A 17,839-nucleotide genomic window follows, 5' to 3' on the forward strand; every position below is an offset into this window, starting at 1 on the left:
AGGAAATAACTTAAAATTCTAACCAAAACAAAGTTAGCATTTATTTTACAGCACAAAAAATGAGATGAAAAATAAGCCAGTCTTTAATATAATATTGAATATACATTCTGACTTCTGCTTGATGAAATTCATAAGTATATAAGTTTTGTGAATGAACTGAAATTTGGCTGAATATACCTGAGCACATTTGAGTTTGAAAGCCACCAACACTTTGGGAGGAAAGAAAATGGGGAAAAAACCACTTGTTAACATCTGTTTAATACTTTTTCTTAAAAATCCAGATTTTTAAGTTTAATTATATACCAAATATACATGTGCATATAGGCACTAATTTGTGTAAAATGTGTATGTAAATATACACACATGTATATGTATATGTGTATATATATATATATATATATATATATAATATATATATATTTTCCTCTTCCTCCTCCAAACTCTCACCTTTTTCCTATTCTCTGCTATCCACCACACAAAAAGTTGGTAGATGCCACTAACTAAAGAAAGAACACCAAAGAAGGAAGAGATGCACCATGTACATTGATTCTCCTAGCTACTGTAAGGTGCTAAGCTACAGGTTCTTTCATATAACCAGAAATTCCACTGAAAGAAGGAAAAAAAAAGACTCAAGCTTCCAACTTCAAACAGCAACTCAGCTGCTTCTTGAGCACAGCATGAGTGAACACGATTTTGTCAATTTGTTCCATCTGTTCAACTTGTGTAGCTAATATAAGCCGTGGGATCTACTGCCAGCACATGTAAAGATCACAGCCAACACCTATTCACTCTCAACTGCTATTTTCCTCTTTGCCACCCTTAAAAGGGGTGCGTGTGTGTTTGTGTTTGTGTGCATGGACTTGCTCCTACACACAAGAACAGGCTATGAATCTGTGTCTGGTGGGAAGGGGAGGGAAGAAATAGGGGTGTGGGTGGAGGGGAAATACCTCACAGCACAAAATTTGGATCAGATTTAGAACAGGAAGCCACAGCCCCATCAATACAAGAAAGCTCTGTGAGAACAGATGACAAACCGCATGTCCAAGGAAAGAGAGAGCACTTGGGAGGGGTGGGAGTGGGAGGGAGCCCACCAACCCACCTCACACACAGCTGCACTGAGCTTCCATAATCAAAACCATCATTACAGATCTGATCGTTTAGCTACAGCTGTAAAGAGATAGAAGTGTTGGAAGAGAAAACATGGCCCCCCGTGACACAGCCCTAGGGTTTGAGTGATCACTGGCATTTACAAACTCTTCACCGGTACCACCTCTTCCTCCCTTTCCCTCCCCCCCCCCCCCTTCAAAGTCACCTCCCAAGTAGACCTCCAAAGCCCAGGAAACTAATTCTCTCTTTCTCTCTCTCTCTCTCTCTCTCTCTCTCTCTCACACACACACACACACACACACACACAAACCTTTTGAACAAAAACAACATATTTTTAGTTTGAAAGTAGCCAGTACAAGGGGATAAATGCTTTTTGTTGTAGAGAATGTGACTTAAATACGGTACTTAAATATAGAACTTTCATATAAATTGGGGTTTAATTTGGCCAGCATTTTCCAGAATGAACAGGTCCTTGATGATTGGATAAAAGGAAAAAAATAAAAGATATTTCTTTCTTTCCTGGAGAGTAGGGAAGACCCCATTTAAGATACCTTCTATGTAATTGCTTTGGGCATTGTTTTTAATTTAAAGAATTTGGGTATCTGGTATGTGTGGTCTTGTTGGTGAAAGAAAGCCTTTATTATTCAGGGTGAGTAAGGGAAAGGAAAGACAGAGACAGAGAGAGGGAAAGGGGGAAGGGGAGGAGGGAAAGGGAAAGGGAAAGCGAGAGAGAGAGAGAGAGAGAGAGAGAGAGAGAGAGAGAGAGAGAGAGAGAGAGAGAGAGAGAGAGAGAGACCTCCAAGGAACAGTCACTTTTAAGTTGAGACACACTGCTTTTCATGGAAAAGCATGCACCCAACATGAAGTACTGAACAGATGTTGTTTTATTGCCTAAAGCCTTTTTTCTTTAAATAAACAACAAAACATACCCTTGTGTTTTCCTCACCACAATAAGAATTTTCATGACTTTATTACTTGAATCAGCTTTGTTTTAACTCTTTCACTTTCTTTCTTGGTTATAATAAGTCTCTCAATTCAAAATACTAGATGGTATGATATGGAACAGTGGAAATAAACTAATACCCAGAGAAGGTTTTGGAACTCAGCTGCTCAGTGTGTACAACTGAGTTATTTAAAATACTTTTTTTTTTAGGATTTTTTTTTGCAAGGCAATGGGGTAAAGTGTATTTAAAATACTTTTAATAATTTCCGATTGACAAAAAAAGTCAAGTAACAATGAGATGACATAACACGAGATAAGATTTTCTCTCAATGAACACTTTTCTTCCTTCAAATATCCTCAGTGAAAAGAAAGCCTAATGTTAAAATTTGAAACTGAAAACTTCTCTTTGTAAAACATGTTATTGTAAAAATGCCATGTATAATAATGTTTAATGACTATATACTCCAGTGACTAAACTTTTCAAGAGCCATAATAGTTAATATTAATGTAGACTGTATTTACCAAATTTGGTATGAAAAATAAATTGTCACATTTGTTACACAAAGACAACATGTGTGTATCCCTGATTTGATATTGCATCAGTTTGCATTGTGAAAACTGCCTAATAATTTTGGTGTTTTTACTCTATAGTCTTATTGGTTAAAAATCACTAAAAAGTAATTGAAAACCAATGTGAAGAGATGCATAATAGTTTCAATGACAACTCCATTAAAAGTCAATGAGAGTCACATAGCCAAAAACTGCACACAATGCTTCGATGGAAAGCTGACTGATGGATAATTGCTTCCTCAGAATAAATTTTCAATGACAAAATCAGCTACATAACAGGCCTGATTATAACTAGGCAGCCAATGACCAAGGTATCTGGTCAATTTATGTACAGTGGTCCTTACCAAATCCCAACACTACTGGATTAGGCATGTAATTTCAGGGCTTGCTATGTCTTCAGAGTGTGAAAAAATCTAAATTGGTCTAAATGTTGAGTGCTATGAATTACATATACTACTAAAAATGATTATAATACATAAGGTTTTCATAGACTCTGAAGAGTTTTAGGGCTTTAGGGCTTCTTTAAGTCCTTTAAGTCTTTAAAGTGAAGAAAACAGAGAAATAATTTACAATACTCTCTAAAGAGGTTTTAACCCTATCCACTGCCTTCAGCCAGACAATACATTTCTGCCCTCTTCCCAAGCTCTCCATTAGCATGGCATACTGAACTTCCTAATGAAAGACTAAAGACACTGAAATAAATTCTATAATAACCCTCCTCTCTTGAGATACCAACTGGCTTTGCACAGCAGATCTCTTTGTCCTTTGTCCTTTGCAAGTTATTTGCATGTCTTTTGGACATTGGAGAAAAAAAAATTAAAAACCAGAGCATTCTTCAACTGCTTGTGTTTCTTTCTACTGATAACTCCAAATCCACTGTATTCAAAACTACTGCACAAAAATGAAAACAAACTCAGGAAATAAATTAAAGATAATCTCATGAACATGTTTGAAAATTAGTTTAAAGTCAGAGTCCTCTAGTCACCTTCCCCTAAAATAAAATGGAATTAAACAGATCAAGGCCAAAGAGTGTAATAGAGTATTATTTCCTAAACACAATTTGCAATTAGGCTAATATGTCATTTAATTTAAAAATCATAGAAAAAAGAATAATTTTAAAAACATAAAATTTGTTGGTTTCTTTATTATGTAAAAATAGCATTTCTGGAAGAAAAGATATCTCCAAAAGCACTTAGTGTGTGTCTACATATGCTAAGTAAAATAGAGAATGACTACATTATCCAGATAACAAACATGAAGTGTTTTCACAATTCTCTATATCAAAATAAGTATTTTTGCCTGAATGATTCTGAAAATCATCCTAATTTGTCCTTTTGCATATATGTATATAGAATAAACTATATATGAGAAAATATAAATATAAATATAAAACTACATATAAACAAATATAAAGTGTTGCTGAATTCACTAACTACCACACAATCTGTTAATGGTCAAGACAAAATTCAAATTATCTCACCAGGTCATTAACATTCATTTTTTTCCCGGGGTTTCTAAAAGAAAGGAGGAAAAGGAAGAAAGCTACTTCTATACACACTTTAGTTTCTTGTAGAAAATGATGTAGGATTTGATTAAACATGATAAGTGAGAGAATGGTAAAGATAGTTCATTCTAAATCACGATACTTAAAAGACCAGTTTCTTCCAAATCCATTAATTACAACTTCAGAGTCAGTCAGTATCGAAATGTCATTAAGCAACCAACTTATTTTCAAGGAATACCTTAAATGCTGGAAGAATCTGATTCAACATCTAGCCATGGGGTTTCCCTTGGGAATCCCAGAACATTCTGCTCAGTGATCACTGTAGTATTTACTATATAGGATTGTGCTCAAGTTTGATCCATTTTATATACATACATATATATATATATATATATATATATATATATATAGCCTCTGGGAGTTACCTCAGATAAATAGAAACTGGAAGACATGAGAAGTGAACCTGGAAACTACAAGTCCTTCAATCTGATGACTTAATAAAACATTGCAGCATTATTTTCTCAAAGAAGATTTTTACTGAAGAAAAAGGCTATCCTTGGATAGCTCCAAGACCAAATGAAATATTTATTTTTTATAAAAAGGAGCCCTTACCTTGTAGCCAATCTCGAAAGTAGTGTAACCACATTTTAGGGAGCTGTTTGTTTTCTTCCAACATAACATATTTCACACTGCTGAAACTTTTGTGAAGATCATAAAGTAAGTGCTGTATGTGTGGGTAGTCTGCTTTTTGTGTGACTATATACATGTTGTAGAAAGAGAAATATTTGAACTGAGCTGCGATAAAGTCATATTCCCGGGTTTCTCGTGGCACAATGTCAGTCAGATCCAGCCCATCTCTCACTCTAGTGGTTCCATAAAGGCTGACCCCTAACAAACCCAGAAAAAGGAGGATAACCACAACCTGCAACAAAACAAAGGACACAGTATCAGAACCTGGACAATTTAATCAAGTCTTCCTTCTCAAATAGAGGTGATGGCTATCATAAGCCCCCCCCAAGAAGGACACCTTTCTCTTTCCTGTCTCACTTTCACCAACATTGCAGTTCAAGGTTAAATTGGAATTAATATGAGTTTTTCCTCCTGGGTATCAGATTAATACAGCAGAGATTTCACATAAACAATATACTTCCCACTGGAGGTACATAAAATATCTCCAGACTTCATTACAAAATGAGCAGACCAACACGCATATGTTCTTAACTTTGTGGAATCCTTCAGGATACCCAAATCTAATACAAAAAAGCAGGTGAAATTCAATCAATCTCATAGAATAATAGCAATAATAGCTAGCATTTATAAAGTGCTTTAAGATTTGCAAGATATTTTACAAATATTATCTCATTTTATCATCATTAACAATCCTGGGAAGTAGGTGTTATTATTAGCCCCATTTTACAGAAGAGGAAACAGACAGACAAAGGTTAAGTGACTTGCCCAGAAACACACAACTAAGTATCTAAGGTTGGATTTGAACTCAGAACTTCCCAAATCAAGGTCTAACATTCTATCCACTCACTGGTCCACCACACTGCATAATTTACTCTTTTAATCATAAGTTCTCAACCTTTTTTGTGTGTGTGTTATGGCTTTTGATTCTCTTCTCAGTGTAAGATTTTCATGAGAGTAAAATAAAATACATATGACAAAAGAAAATGAATTATATTGAAATATAGTTATCAGGATATTTTAAACAGGTTCATGGATCCCAGGTTAAGAAATCTTTTTTTCTAAATGGAAGGCAGAATCATCTGTTTTTGACAGCTCACCTTAGCTTTTGGTTTCAAGAGGAATGGTGCATAATGCTTCTCTGCAAAAGATGATAGGGTCCACTTAGTACAAGGTGGCTCCAGGCAATGAAGATTTGAGTCTGAGAACTGAGAGAGCAGATCTCTCGTTGAGCTTGTACTTTCTGGACTATGGCAGCTGAGATTATCTTGGGTCATGGTGACAGGTTGCACAGAGATCTCTGAGCGAGGTTCTGCGGTGGTATAATACACCTGTGTATGAGGGTCATATTCAGTGCGCAACTGAACTGTTGACTGCATGGTAATTTGTGTTTCATGGGCAAAGCTGTGACTGCTATATGGCGGTGGAGGGCTGTAACGGGTGTTGTTGTCATTGGTATCTGTGTAGGCCTGAGGTTCAACCTGAATCACTCTGCTGACACAAGGACTAAAAAGAGTTGGGGGGAGAAACAAAACAAAACAAAAAAACAAGGATTCAAAGCTTGCACTGAAATTAAAGAAATTCATTACCTGATAGTTTTAATCTTATTAATTCTTGACTTAAGAAAACACTATTAAACTCAACAACTGTTGAGTTCATTTTATATACTCAACAATTTACTGATAATACACTGATAATATATGTCATTAAAATCTCTCTTGGAATGCTCCTTCATATCCTTAATCTCATTTGACTTTCCTCCTAACAGCTCTGGGTAAAGGGAAAGCATTATCCCCATTTGACACATGAAGGATTTTGTCAATGGTCACAAATCCAATAAGAGATAGAATAAAGATGGAATCCTGGTTTCTTGACTCTTATTCCTAGATTTTTCCTATTATATTATCTTAATTAAGCAATATACATTAGGCTTAATATATTTATGTCAAATGACTTGATAAATACTCCAAACTCATTTTTCCTCAAAATAATCTGCTACATAGTAGGACCACCCTTCCTTAATATGTTAAGAAATCAATTCTGAATAAAGGAAAAAAGAATAAATTAACCAACCAGACCTTTAATATAGCTAATTTCTGACTTATAAGAATCTAATCTTCCCTTCACCTACTCCCATAATTTTTTAAATCCTCCTTTCCATATATAGTAAATGTCCTGAAGCAAACTGTCTTTACATTTAAATTTATGAGTTAGAAGGTGCTGAGTAAATACTGAATACAAATTTGTTTAATCACAGAAATTTACCTTGTAAAGCAGCAGAAGATATCCAACCTCCTGTCCTCCCGTCTGTATAGGTCCATGCTTAGAATAGCAGGGAAAATGAGCAGAACCATGGCAAAATTAAATACCACAACTATAGCAGCCTAGAAAAACCAGGAAAAGAAAAATCAAGGTCAGCAACAGGTCTTCTCTCAAGATGGAAAATGTTTTGAAAAATCCATCAATTTTCTTTGAATTTCACCCAGTAATACTTGAAATAACATCCTTGAATTTTTGAAACTAACCTTTAACAATGAATGGTATAGCAAAATCAGAAAAATTCCAAGTAATGCAAATAAAATCCCTTCACATTATACTAATCTATCACTTGACTATGACCTTAACACTGAAAGACAATGATGTATGTGAGACATGAAATAGGAAAAAAAGATCTGGTCTAGAAGTTAGAAAGCCTGAGTCCTAGTCTCTTAGCTAGCTGCATAATCTAGGGCAAGGCACTTACTCAGTTTCCTCATCTAATCAATTGAGATCATATATAATGTAAATTTCTTTATAAGCCTCAAAATCAGCTATTATCATCACTACCACCATCATCATATGTAAAAATAAGGAAGTAGCACTTCCTTGGACTTCTCTGAGGTCCTCCACTTTTTCTAGTCCTAATAGGTCTCAATTTTCTTGACCTTTTCTGCTATTCCTGCTCCCTGCTCACATAGTTAGGGTCTCTCTCTCTCTCTCTCTCTCAACTACTTTGTATACATTGAATTTATTTTTCTCAATGAACATTGTATCCTTCCTAGTTGAATGTAGGTTGTTTTTCCCCCTCTGTATTTCTAGTGTCTAGGATGCAATTTTAAACATTTACACATTAAATGTTTGTTACATCTAATTGAATGCCATTTAAAAATTCTGGGCATAAATTTAACTTTTTGAAGTGTTCCTTAGTACATTGCTATTAAAGAATTGAATCACACATAGAAAAAAAGAATAATGTATATATTTCTGCACTGATTTAAAAAGAATCAAAAACCTCCCATTCTATAAATTTCTAGAATGGCACTGATTTGATATATTTAGAACTTGTGCAGAAGACAGATGAAGTATATCATAATGGTACCCTTTATAAACAAAGTAAAATTTCAAACATCTCCTCTGGGGTTTTTAATCAGCTTCATATACCCTCTGCAATACCCTGTGGTGCTTCTTTGTGTGCACAGTAAAATAAGAGGTTGAGGATAGTTAAGCAGTAAAGAAATTCTTTTATGTGATCATAGCATATAAAGAATAAACAAGTATGGATTTAAAAAAAAATCACTCCATAATGTAGCATAAACCTTAGGTTAGAGGCTAGCATTCCAGCAAACCTCCTGCTGACTTAGTAAAGATCATAAAATTAGGTCTGCCCTGGGTAAGTCAACAGAAGGCCAGCTGAATTAGGGAGATAAGTGGGAGGAAGAAACCCATTAACATTTTTTCTTCTGAAACTATAAATGATTAAGATTTAAATAAAAAGTTAGAAATTAAAATAGTAATTTTGCAATAAAACATCTTGTGATATTTGTTAAGGGAATTCTAAAAGCTAAGTACTTCTAAACAGGGGACAACAAGGGGAAAGACTAATTATAAATAAGTAGCAACTCAAAATCTGAATAATAATAATGATGATGATGAAAATAGCTAGCATTTATGGAGCATCTATTATGTGCCAACCACTATGCTAAGAGCTTTAAAAATATGATCTTTCCTGATCTTCACAACAATCTTGGGAGTTAGAATCATTAGACCCCCATTTTACAGTTGAGATAAAGAAAGGTTAAGTGATTTGGCCAAGGTCACATAGCTAAATAGTTGCTAAGGCTAAATTAAACTCAGGTCTTCCTAATTTCAGGTCTGATATTCTATCCACAACTTAGGAAAAAACATGAGTGTGTTTTCAAAGGGTTTATAGTAAAAGAAATATTAGAGATGAAACTGAATCCTGCAAACCTTAAACTAGGGGTAGGGATCCTTTTTCTGCCAAGTCATCAACTTTAAAATTACCCTTCTATGTTTGGTAGATGTTTAATTAATTCATCCCTAAAAAGTTTCTCGATTTATTGAATTTTGAATCCTAACTGTAGATGTCCTGTTAACATCAGATCAAATGATTTTGGGGGGGCCTTATATGTCTCATGGGTCTGATGTTCCCTGCCTCTGCCTTAGAGAAAAATTTACTAACTGACCACTGGATGAATTTCTGTGCTGCTTTCCTATAATGAGAGAGTTATAAAGTGATTTATTTTGTATTTAGTAACTTTAATCTCCTTTAACAGCAAATTTTTGGATACTGTTTTCATATTCTGAACTTTTCTTTCTCATTTGAAAATAAGGTGAAATGTCACTAGTTTGGCAAAACCTAAGTAATCTTGCGGAGACTTTAGATTACCTTTTTTAAGTTTGAAAGGTTAATTTATGCTAAACCATCACTTACTACATTCAAAGAAAAAATTCAGGATTCCTGAGAGTTCTCTAATGCTTAGAGATCAATGGGCCAGTATCATATGATACACTGCATAGAAGTGATATGATTCTAAGGGACTTGTAAGATCATTTGAGGACTCATTTTAAAATTTGTTTTTATTCTTCCTGGGAAGAAGAGATCTATGAAAAAGAAGCCTGTAGAACCTTTGATAATGTTATTTCAGAAATGTATTAGTGTTGTGTCCCAGAGATTTGAGTATAGAAGGACTGTGCCTCTAATCTCACTCATTTTCATGATGAAAAGTAAAGAACACAGATTTTGGCTACTAGATTAGAAGGAAGAAGAGGTTAGTCCTAGGGAAAAAAAGTTAAAGTGTGGTAAAAGAAGCCAAAAAGAAAACTTTTTCATGGTTTTCTTGTTTTTCTTTAAAAAAAAGGTATAAAAAGTATAAATATATTTCTGAGGAGGGGATGGTATCTGAAATGGAATGAAACACCCAATGTTTGCAGTTTACTCCCATCAATAACAGTGATTCCATCCCTTAGAAAATTCAGCTGCTACTCCTGCATCTGTTAAAGTGAAGTGAAAGAATAATAGTTGTTTGTGCTGAGAGAGAAGCCAAGTGAGGCTAGTAGGTTGGGGCCCTACCTAAGGTATGTGCTGCTATTTTCCATTCCTGGCAGACCACCCAAGGAGAGTGGGTGTATATCATAGCCAGAGGTGATCAGCAGCTGAGGATGCCTGTCACTTAGACTTCCACCTTATGGATGACGATTGGCAATTCCCTTCTGATAGAACCTGCACAATCCAGATGTTCCCACTTTCAATCCCTACCCACCCCCTCACCCCCCCCCCCCAGGCTTTACTTTTATTAATTAAATTCTTACAACAGCAGCACAGAAAGTTATTGGTGCCAGAAAAGGAAAGTGAATCTTTTTCTTAAACTATATTTAAAGAGACTAGGCCACTTTCTTGACAGTTCTCTTAAGGAACCAAGGGCATTCCTTCAAGTAGATAATGTCCTATAAGAAAATCAGTGAGCTGACCTCAGAGACTGGAAGTCCTTGGTTCAAGTCCCACTTTTGATACATTGATTCTGTAACTGCAGGCAAATCATTTAAGCATTTTTCTGAATGCCTACAGTCAATACTAAAATAGTAAATTGCAAAGAAGCTGCTGATCTGCACTGGCAGAGGTAACTCCTTACAAGGACCTCTCAACACAGTATATAATTAAAAGGACAACTATCCCACGTAGAAATACATACATCTACTGATATGTGCACAAATACATTTGTACTATTAGTTATAAAGATAAAAATGTACATATTTCTATCTTATACAAAATCTTTTCTCTACCTTATTTCTAAATAAATGAAAACTTAATGCAATATGCTCCTTAATATAGTTTTAACACTTCTTTGGGAAAATAGTACATATTCTTCCCTAACAATACTGAATTGGTTGATACTAGATATTACTATTATCTATAACAGGATATCACTTGACCTGGGATATATTAAAACTGCATGTAGCAATGAATCTTATCAGAGTTGTAAATACAGTTATTAAGAAAGTATCCATTAGCTTCCATTATGCATGATTAAGAAGTAACCTTGATAAGCCAATTCTCCCCATACCTAACATAATATAGCAAATCATGTAATGTAGAAGGGGTACAACAATAAAATTTTCAGGCCATTGAACTATGGGTCACTAAAAGGTATTTCAATGATCTAGAACAGTTAATAAACTTTCCCAAAGGCCAAACTTTTACTCAGGAAACAAGTAATTTTAAAATCAATATAATTCAACTATTAATGAAACATTAAACTAATATTTAGGTCCTCGAGGCAACTTTTAAGAACAATAGAATTTCAATGACTCAGCCTTTAGTCCCTCTACTGTTTTGACTAATATTCTTCTCTGTTTTTAGAATGCCTTTTCCCATAACCAGTGGATACTTACTGAAATGTTATCCACCATTCAAGAACCTGCCTGAATACCATTCCTCTCCATCCCACAACCAGGTGATCTCTCCTTCTTTGTTTGAAATTCACTTGTTATTTTATAACATTAACTCAAATATACCCCTTGAGATGAATGATTAGAGGGTGGAAGGAGTCTCAGGGAAGTCACATAAATATGCAGCCTATGGCAGAATCTTATTTGTAGAGTCATCACACACTAGTTCTTCCCATGAGCTGAATTCTCAATTTTAGGACATCTACCACCACATAAAAGCAGTAGCATGATATAGTCAAAAGAATATTGAATTCAGGATTAGAGGAATTCAAATTCTAACCTTACTACTTGTGGCTACTTTGTGTAAGTAGTCATTTAACCTCTTTGCAGTCAAGTTTCCTCATCTACAAAATAAGGAGACTGAATTGATCTCTAAGGTCCTTTCCAACTCTTAATGGATACTCTTATTGTGCCCCAGTAGGTTCACTATACAAAAAATACTACACCCCAAAGAAGGAAGCAAAAGAACTGGGTCTTTCTTTCCCTGTATTATTGAAGGCTTATCTGGTTCATTTCCTTCCTGTTAATTCAAATATGCCTATCAATAAATAATTAATCAATAAGACCTTATTAAGCATCTAAGTGCTAGGTATTATACTAGGTATTGTGGATAAAAAAGATAAAATTGTAGCAGACCCTTGTTGTTGAGGAGCTCACAGACCACCCAGGGAAACTTAAAGAGCATTTTAATTGGAGCCAAGAGGTATTGACAAAGGGAATCACCAGCTCTCTTCCTGAAACACCTTTGCAGAATATTCTGTTGATATGTCCTTCCTTCTAGCTTTTTCCTAAAGATTATTTTGTTCTATGTGATCATATGTTAATAAAAAAGAAATAAGGGGTGGCTAGGTAGCACAGTGGATAGAGCACTGGCCCTGGAGTCAGGAGTACCTGAGTTCAAATCTGACCTCAGACACTTAAAAATTACCTAGGTGTGTGGCCTTGGGCAAGCCACTTAACCCCATTGCCTTGCAAAAACCTAAAAAAAAAAGGAATGGGAAGAAGTCAAAGGCACCTCTGTTTCTAAACTTACTGCACTACATAAATATAAATTACTCTTTTTGCTTGGTGGTTTTCTAAGGAGGGAGTAGGCAGAGAAGGAAGGAAAATAAAAGAAAAAAGAAAACTATTTTAGTGGTTCTTCAGGTGCATCTGAAGAAAATAAAGAACAACAGAGTTTTCTTGTTTAAACCAATTCTAAATAAGGAAGAAAAATACAGGAAAATGGTAATGGAATGAATTAAATGGAGTTTAAGGTGTAAATTAGAGAATCCACAAAGAACTACAGTTCACTGGGGACAATTTTGCATTCTGATGATGGTATTGTGATTAAAAGAAACATCAGCTATTGAAAAATCATCTCATTCATATTGGTCACACCTTATGACATGCAAAACAAAGACATCTCAAACCCTGACAATGTATTTAGAGAGCACAGAGAAGGCATGGACCCTGCCTAATGGGGTCTCCGTCTAAACACTCTTCCCATTTGGAACAATAAGGAGTTCTGTTCTGGGATTTTTTGCATTGAAGAGCAAATGCCATTCAGTTACCAGCAGAGCCCCAGTGCAGGTCACTGAGTGCATACTTGACACATTATTTTGCCCCAAAGGACTGGAGATGGTGTCACTGCTTATTTGTATAGAGCTGGGATTTGGACAGATGCATGAAGAGATCAGACACTTCAATATCACCAGAAAAATTCACCCACTTCTTTTTAAAGCTGGAAAAAATTCTGTTGGGGTGCAGGGGGTGGAGCTGTAGGAATAAAATGGATGTTAACATCTGTTTCTTTATAGGACTGAACAACTTTGGATCACTACAGATCCTTATTTAACCTGTGGGAGTCTCTCCCATGTAAATACAATGAATACAACTGGATACACACAAATGATCACAACTGTAGGTACATTTTAGAAAAAAAAGAGAATTTGTAAAGCCTATTGACAGTGGAGGATGTCAACATATTTTCAAAGTGACCAAAATATCTTTTAAGTAGTAACTCTTTTAGAGTATTGAACTAATTATAACATTTTTGGGATATTGAATGAGCCAGTTTCACAGTGTATAAACAATTCCTAAAGCATAAAGGAGGACCTCTTGGGGTAAAAGCAAGTTTACTAAATGGAGCTCTAGTGGCCTGAATCAGAAATGCAGCTTCCTAAAGACTATTTTATTCTCTAGATTTTTTTATATGTTTACAGAGGAAGACCTTAGTTCATTATACAGTTCCAACAACATTTTGTCTCTATTATACCATGTAAGAGAAAAAAGGTTTTGGTCTTCTTTTAAAAAAGTTTGCCAAGAGTAATAATCTCTAATATGGTCAAAGGACTATGTTAAATAAAAGCCAATCGAGGAAATATGAATTTTATCTTGTTTTCATCTGTATGGCTAAGAGAGGAAGGAGTGAGATGGGAGAAGGTTGAAGGGGTAAGGAAGAGAGAAATTTCTTTTTTATATATATATATATATATATATATATATATATATATATATATATATATAGTTGAGATTGAGAGGAGGAATCTCAACTATATCTCAAAATCTACAAGTTTCCATTCAATTCAACTCTCTACAAATGGGACAAAATAAAATTCTTTTGAAAGGTTAGTTCAGCAAACATCTATAAAATATCAAAGAAAAGCAGAAAAAAGATGAATAACTACTAAGGACACATTATTAATTGAATTATTATGTGTTTAATTATCCTTGAATTTGTCATGTCAGATTAGAATGTATTCAACAAATATTTGATATTCAATTAAATTCAACAAGCATTTAAATACCTAGTAGATATAAGATGATATTGAGCTAAATGATAGGCAATGATCTACAATTATTGATCTTTCCAAAAAAATCTTTCAGTGCTTCATAATTTTCTTTTAAATTCCAAATCAGTGGTACTCAAGAATTTATGAAAATATTTGTCAAAAAAGTATAAAAAATGCTAGAATATAGATAATTCACCTTATAACTGATACACTTAAGTACATGTAAAAGCTAATAAGATGCCCTTTTGAAACCAAAGTCATGCATGGTCAATTCTGAGCAGGCTTATGTATCTCAAACTAAAGATAAGCAAGTATTAGTAAATTAGTAGTGTAGTACAGTGAAAGCAGGGAAAAAGGTTCTGGATTCAAATCTTACCTGTCACCTGTGGGACTTAAATTAACTTCCCTGGACTTGTTTCTTTTAACTGTAAAATGCAAGGTTTGGGCTAAGTGGACCTCTGAAGTCCTAGTTCTAAGATCCTACAAGTTATAGTTGTATTGATAGTTTTGTTGGGAAAGGTTTATTTGTTACCTTAAGTAAGAAACTTTATACAGTACTGAGTATATTCCAGGTGCTGATTTTATTTTGCAAAGATGCTTTGCTTTCTGGTATATTTGAGAAATTCAAATATGTGATTATTCATCAACTAGTCAGATAATGACTATGATGACAGAAGCCTAGTTCAAACAAAAAAAAAATCACAAGTTGACCAAACTACCTAATTTATTAATTTACTAATTGATTTTCCTGTTCATGTATGAGTGTAATACCCCCCCCTCCCATGCTAAACAATGTCAAAAAACTAAGGTAATGAATAAGTAGCTCTTAGAGGACAAAATGAAATTTGATGACACTGTCAAACTTCAGAAATTATGCCATATATTAAAAAAAATCATTCCTTGCTCCTCATGGGCAGAGACTTTTTATTATTGATGTCATTCTCATTTTATCTTTGTACTCCTTTAATTTAGGATGATCCCTTGAACATAGTTGGTTGTTGATAAATGTACATTAAAAGGAACTGAATTTATTAGCCCTGCGTAAATGATAAACTTGAGGAAATTTTCAAAGAAATTCTCAGAATCCCCCCACTGACCATTTTTCAGAGTGCAAGAAATAGATGAAAGGCAGAAATAGATGAAAAAGCGCTTTCACATACAAAAACTAGTCATTAGATTAGTAACTTTTCAGAAACTTAGAATAAGAGTAAATTATGACATAAAATGGCATGACATAAATGAAGCCTGTTGAACATCTTAAAATTAATATGTTTTGTGTCATTTAGATTCCATATTGAAGTTTTAAGTCACATTAGCCATTTGTACATATTCCATAAAGAAAACAAATGATCCATAAATTCCCTTACAAGTATTGCTGAGTCTGAGACCTGGGCTGTTGAGTTTAAGACTTTGAGCAATTTTTTTTCAGGTTTTTGCAAGGCAATGGGGTTAAGTGGCTTGCCCAAGGCCACACAGCTAGCTAATTATTAAGTGTCTGAGGTTGGATTTGAACTCAGGGACTCCTGACTCCAGGGCCAATGCTCTATCCACTGTGCCACCTGGCCACCCCGACTTTGAGCATTTGTAAAAATCTCTAAACCTACTAGAAACTTACCTGGAGTGAAAATGCCCGAAGAGCAGGAATAGGGATTAGAGCTGCCATAAAGAAGGCTGTGACATTGCTAATAGAGGTGAGGGCCACACTGGCTCCAGTTCGCTTCAAACATTCACCTGTCCTGTCCTGGAAATGACATATGGCACCTTTTAAAGCTACATTAAATAGCATCTCATTATAACATACCTTGTTGATTTAAGTTAACATTTATTAAATGATTACTATGTACTAAATATTGAGACAGAAAGTCAGATAGATTTCTTCTCTGGAAGAGCTCACAATCTAACAGTGGAAAACAATAACCAAACAGTTATGAACATACAAGATACAAACATGCAAAGATAAAGGAAGGAAATTGAGAGGCAGATAAAAAGAGAGCACATTCCAGGTAGAAGGAAGGGCCAGTGAAAATGAAGCATTGTGGAAAAGAGTCTTAAGTGAGAATCAGCAAGCACATCAGTATCACTGAATTGTAGTATATGTGAAGATGAGTAAAAAAAGTGTAAGAAGACTAGGAAGTAGGAAGGGGTCAAGTTAGGGAGGGTTTTGAAAGTCAAATGGGCTTTTGTATTTGATCCTAGTGAAATAGGAATTAAGCCATGACATAATTCCATTATAAAGTAAAACTTGTTGTAACTATAATATGTTTAGGATTATCTCCTACTACCAACACTAATAATGGTAATAATGTTTTTTTTGGAAAAAAGCAGATTGTTACTCAATTAAATGCATTAAAAAATTCACTTAAATTCCTTTACAGATGAATAGATATAATAATTTTAAAAGGCTAATAAAAGACTCAGCATGGTTGTAGAACTGAAATTTCAGTTAATTTTGATATATGAAAAAGATATTTATTATATTAATGAGGATATGCATTGTGTCAGTTCACACCTGTTTTCAATTTTTTTCAGACAACAAAATTGACATGCATTGACTTCTTCATTAAATTGTCTTCTTGAGTGTCAGTATTGCATTTAGTTTTGAAAAGCATGTTGCAGTAAGCCAGGAAACCACACAAATATTTATCCTTTATTCAGAAATCATAAAACTTTGTATTTGCTTTTCATAAAATTGTGTGTAAATGCTGAATTTATAATGATTAAAATACCATGCTGCTGAACAGAAGAGCATGCAGTGAATCTAGTTTTCAGAAAATTAAAAAAAAAAAACCCAGAGGCAGCTACATATTGTTTTGAAAAAGACATAGCATTTAGAAAAGAAATGTCATTCAAAATTAAATTTCATATTTTAAAAAGAAAGAGGCTGTTGTTACAAGAGCACTTTGGACCTAAGGCCAATAGGTTTCCAGGAATTCTTGTGGGTCTAAAAAAAGTTTACTTCAATTTAATAACAATTAAGGAAGAACCCTAGTTTTTCTCCTATATAATATATTTCTTTATGATTCAAGTAAATTCTTCTGATCCCAAACATTTGATTTTAAGATTTTCTACCAAAAACATGAAGTTAAGTAAAAAGGAATATAGTTTTAGCTAATAAGTATATTTGTATTTGTCACCAGCTCCCTCTCATTCTTGCCCATTTTTTCCCATTACCTCAAAAGGGATTCTTTTATTTTGCCCCGTTTCACTAAATGCATGTGCCAAAAGGAAAACATCATCCACACCAACTCCAAGAGCAAGAAAAGGCAAAACCTATGCAAAGAAAGTTAAATGACAATGGTATTATTACACTAAAGGTCCAATATTTCATTGACTACTCAGCTATAGAACAACATCTCAACTATCCTCTAACAGATATCCAAAATGAATCCTATCATTTTATTCTGTATTCTTTTAAGAGATTACTCTTTCAGATCTCCAACAGTTCAATGCTTTTATAACTTAGCCTTGAACACAGAACTATCTTACAGCCTTAGATACAAAAAACTTTGAGGGTTACAAAGCAAGAAG

The 17,839-nt window shown here is 34.3% G+C and overlaps 1 protein-coding gene across 1 annotated transcript in view; it reads right to left on the reverse strand.

The window, feature by feature from the left end:
- The window catches only part of PTCH1 (patched 1), a 77,244-nt gene that overhangs the window by 23,734 nt on the left and 35,671 nt on the right, over nt 1-17,839 (reverse strand). The window contains exons 11-15 of the mRNA XM_074205080.1: nt 17,483-17,581; nt 15,927-16,052; nt 7,077-7,195; nt 5,912-6,317; nt 4,737-5,046 (exon numbers count right to left, since the gene is read on the reverse strand). Of these exons, the coding sequence (XP_074061181.1) occupies nt 4,737-5,046; nt 5,912-6,317; nt 7,077-7,195; nt 15,927-16,052; nt 17,483-17,581 (1,060 nt within the window). The remainder of the gene's footprint in view (nt 1-4,736; nt 5,047-5,911; nt 6,318-7,076; nt 7,196-15,926; nt 16,053-17,482; nt 17,582-17,839) is intronic.

The sequence above is a fragment of the Macrotis lagotis genome, chromosome X (genome assembly GCF_037893015.1).
Source record: "Macrotis lagotis isolate mMagLag1 chromosome X, bilby.v1.9.chrom.fasta, whole genome shotgun sequence".
Classification (NCBI taxonomy): Eukaryota; Metazoa; Chordata; class Mammalia; order Peramelemorphia; family Peramelidae; genus Macrotis; species Macrotis lagotis.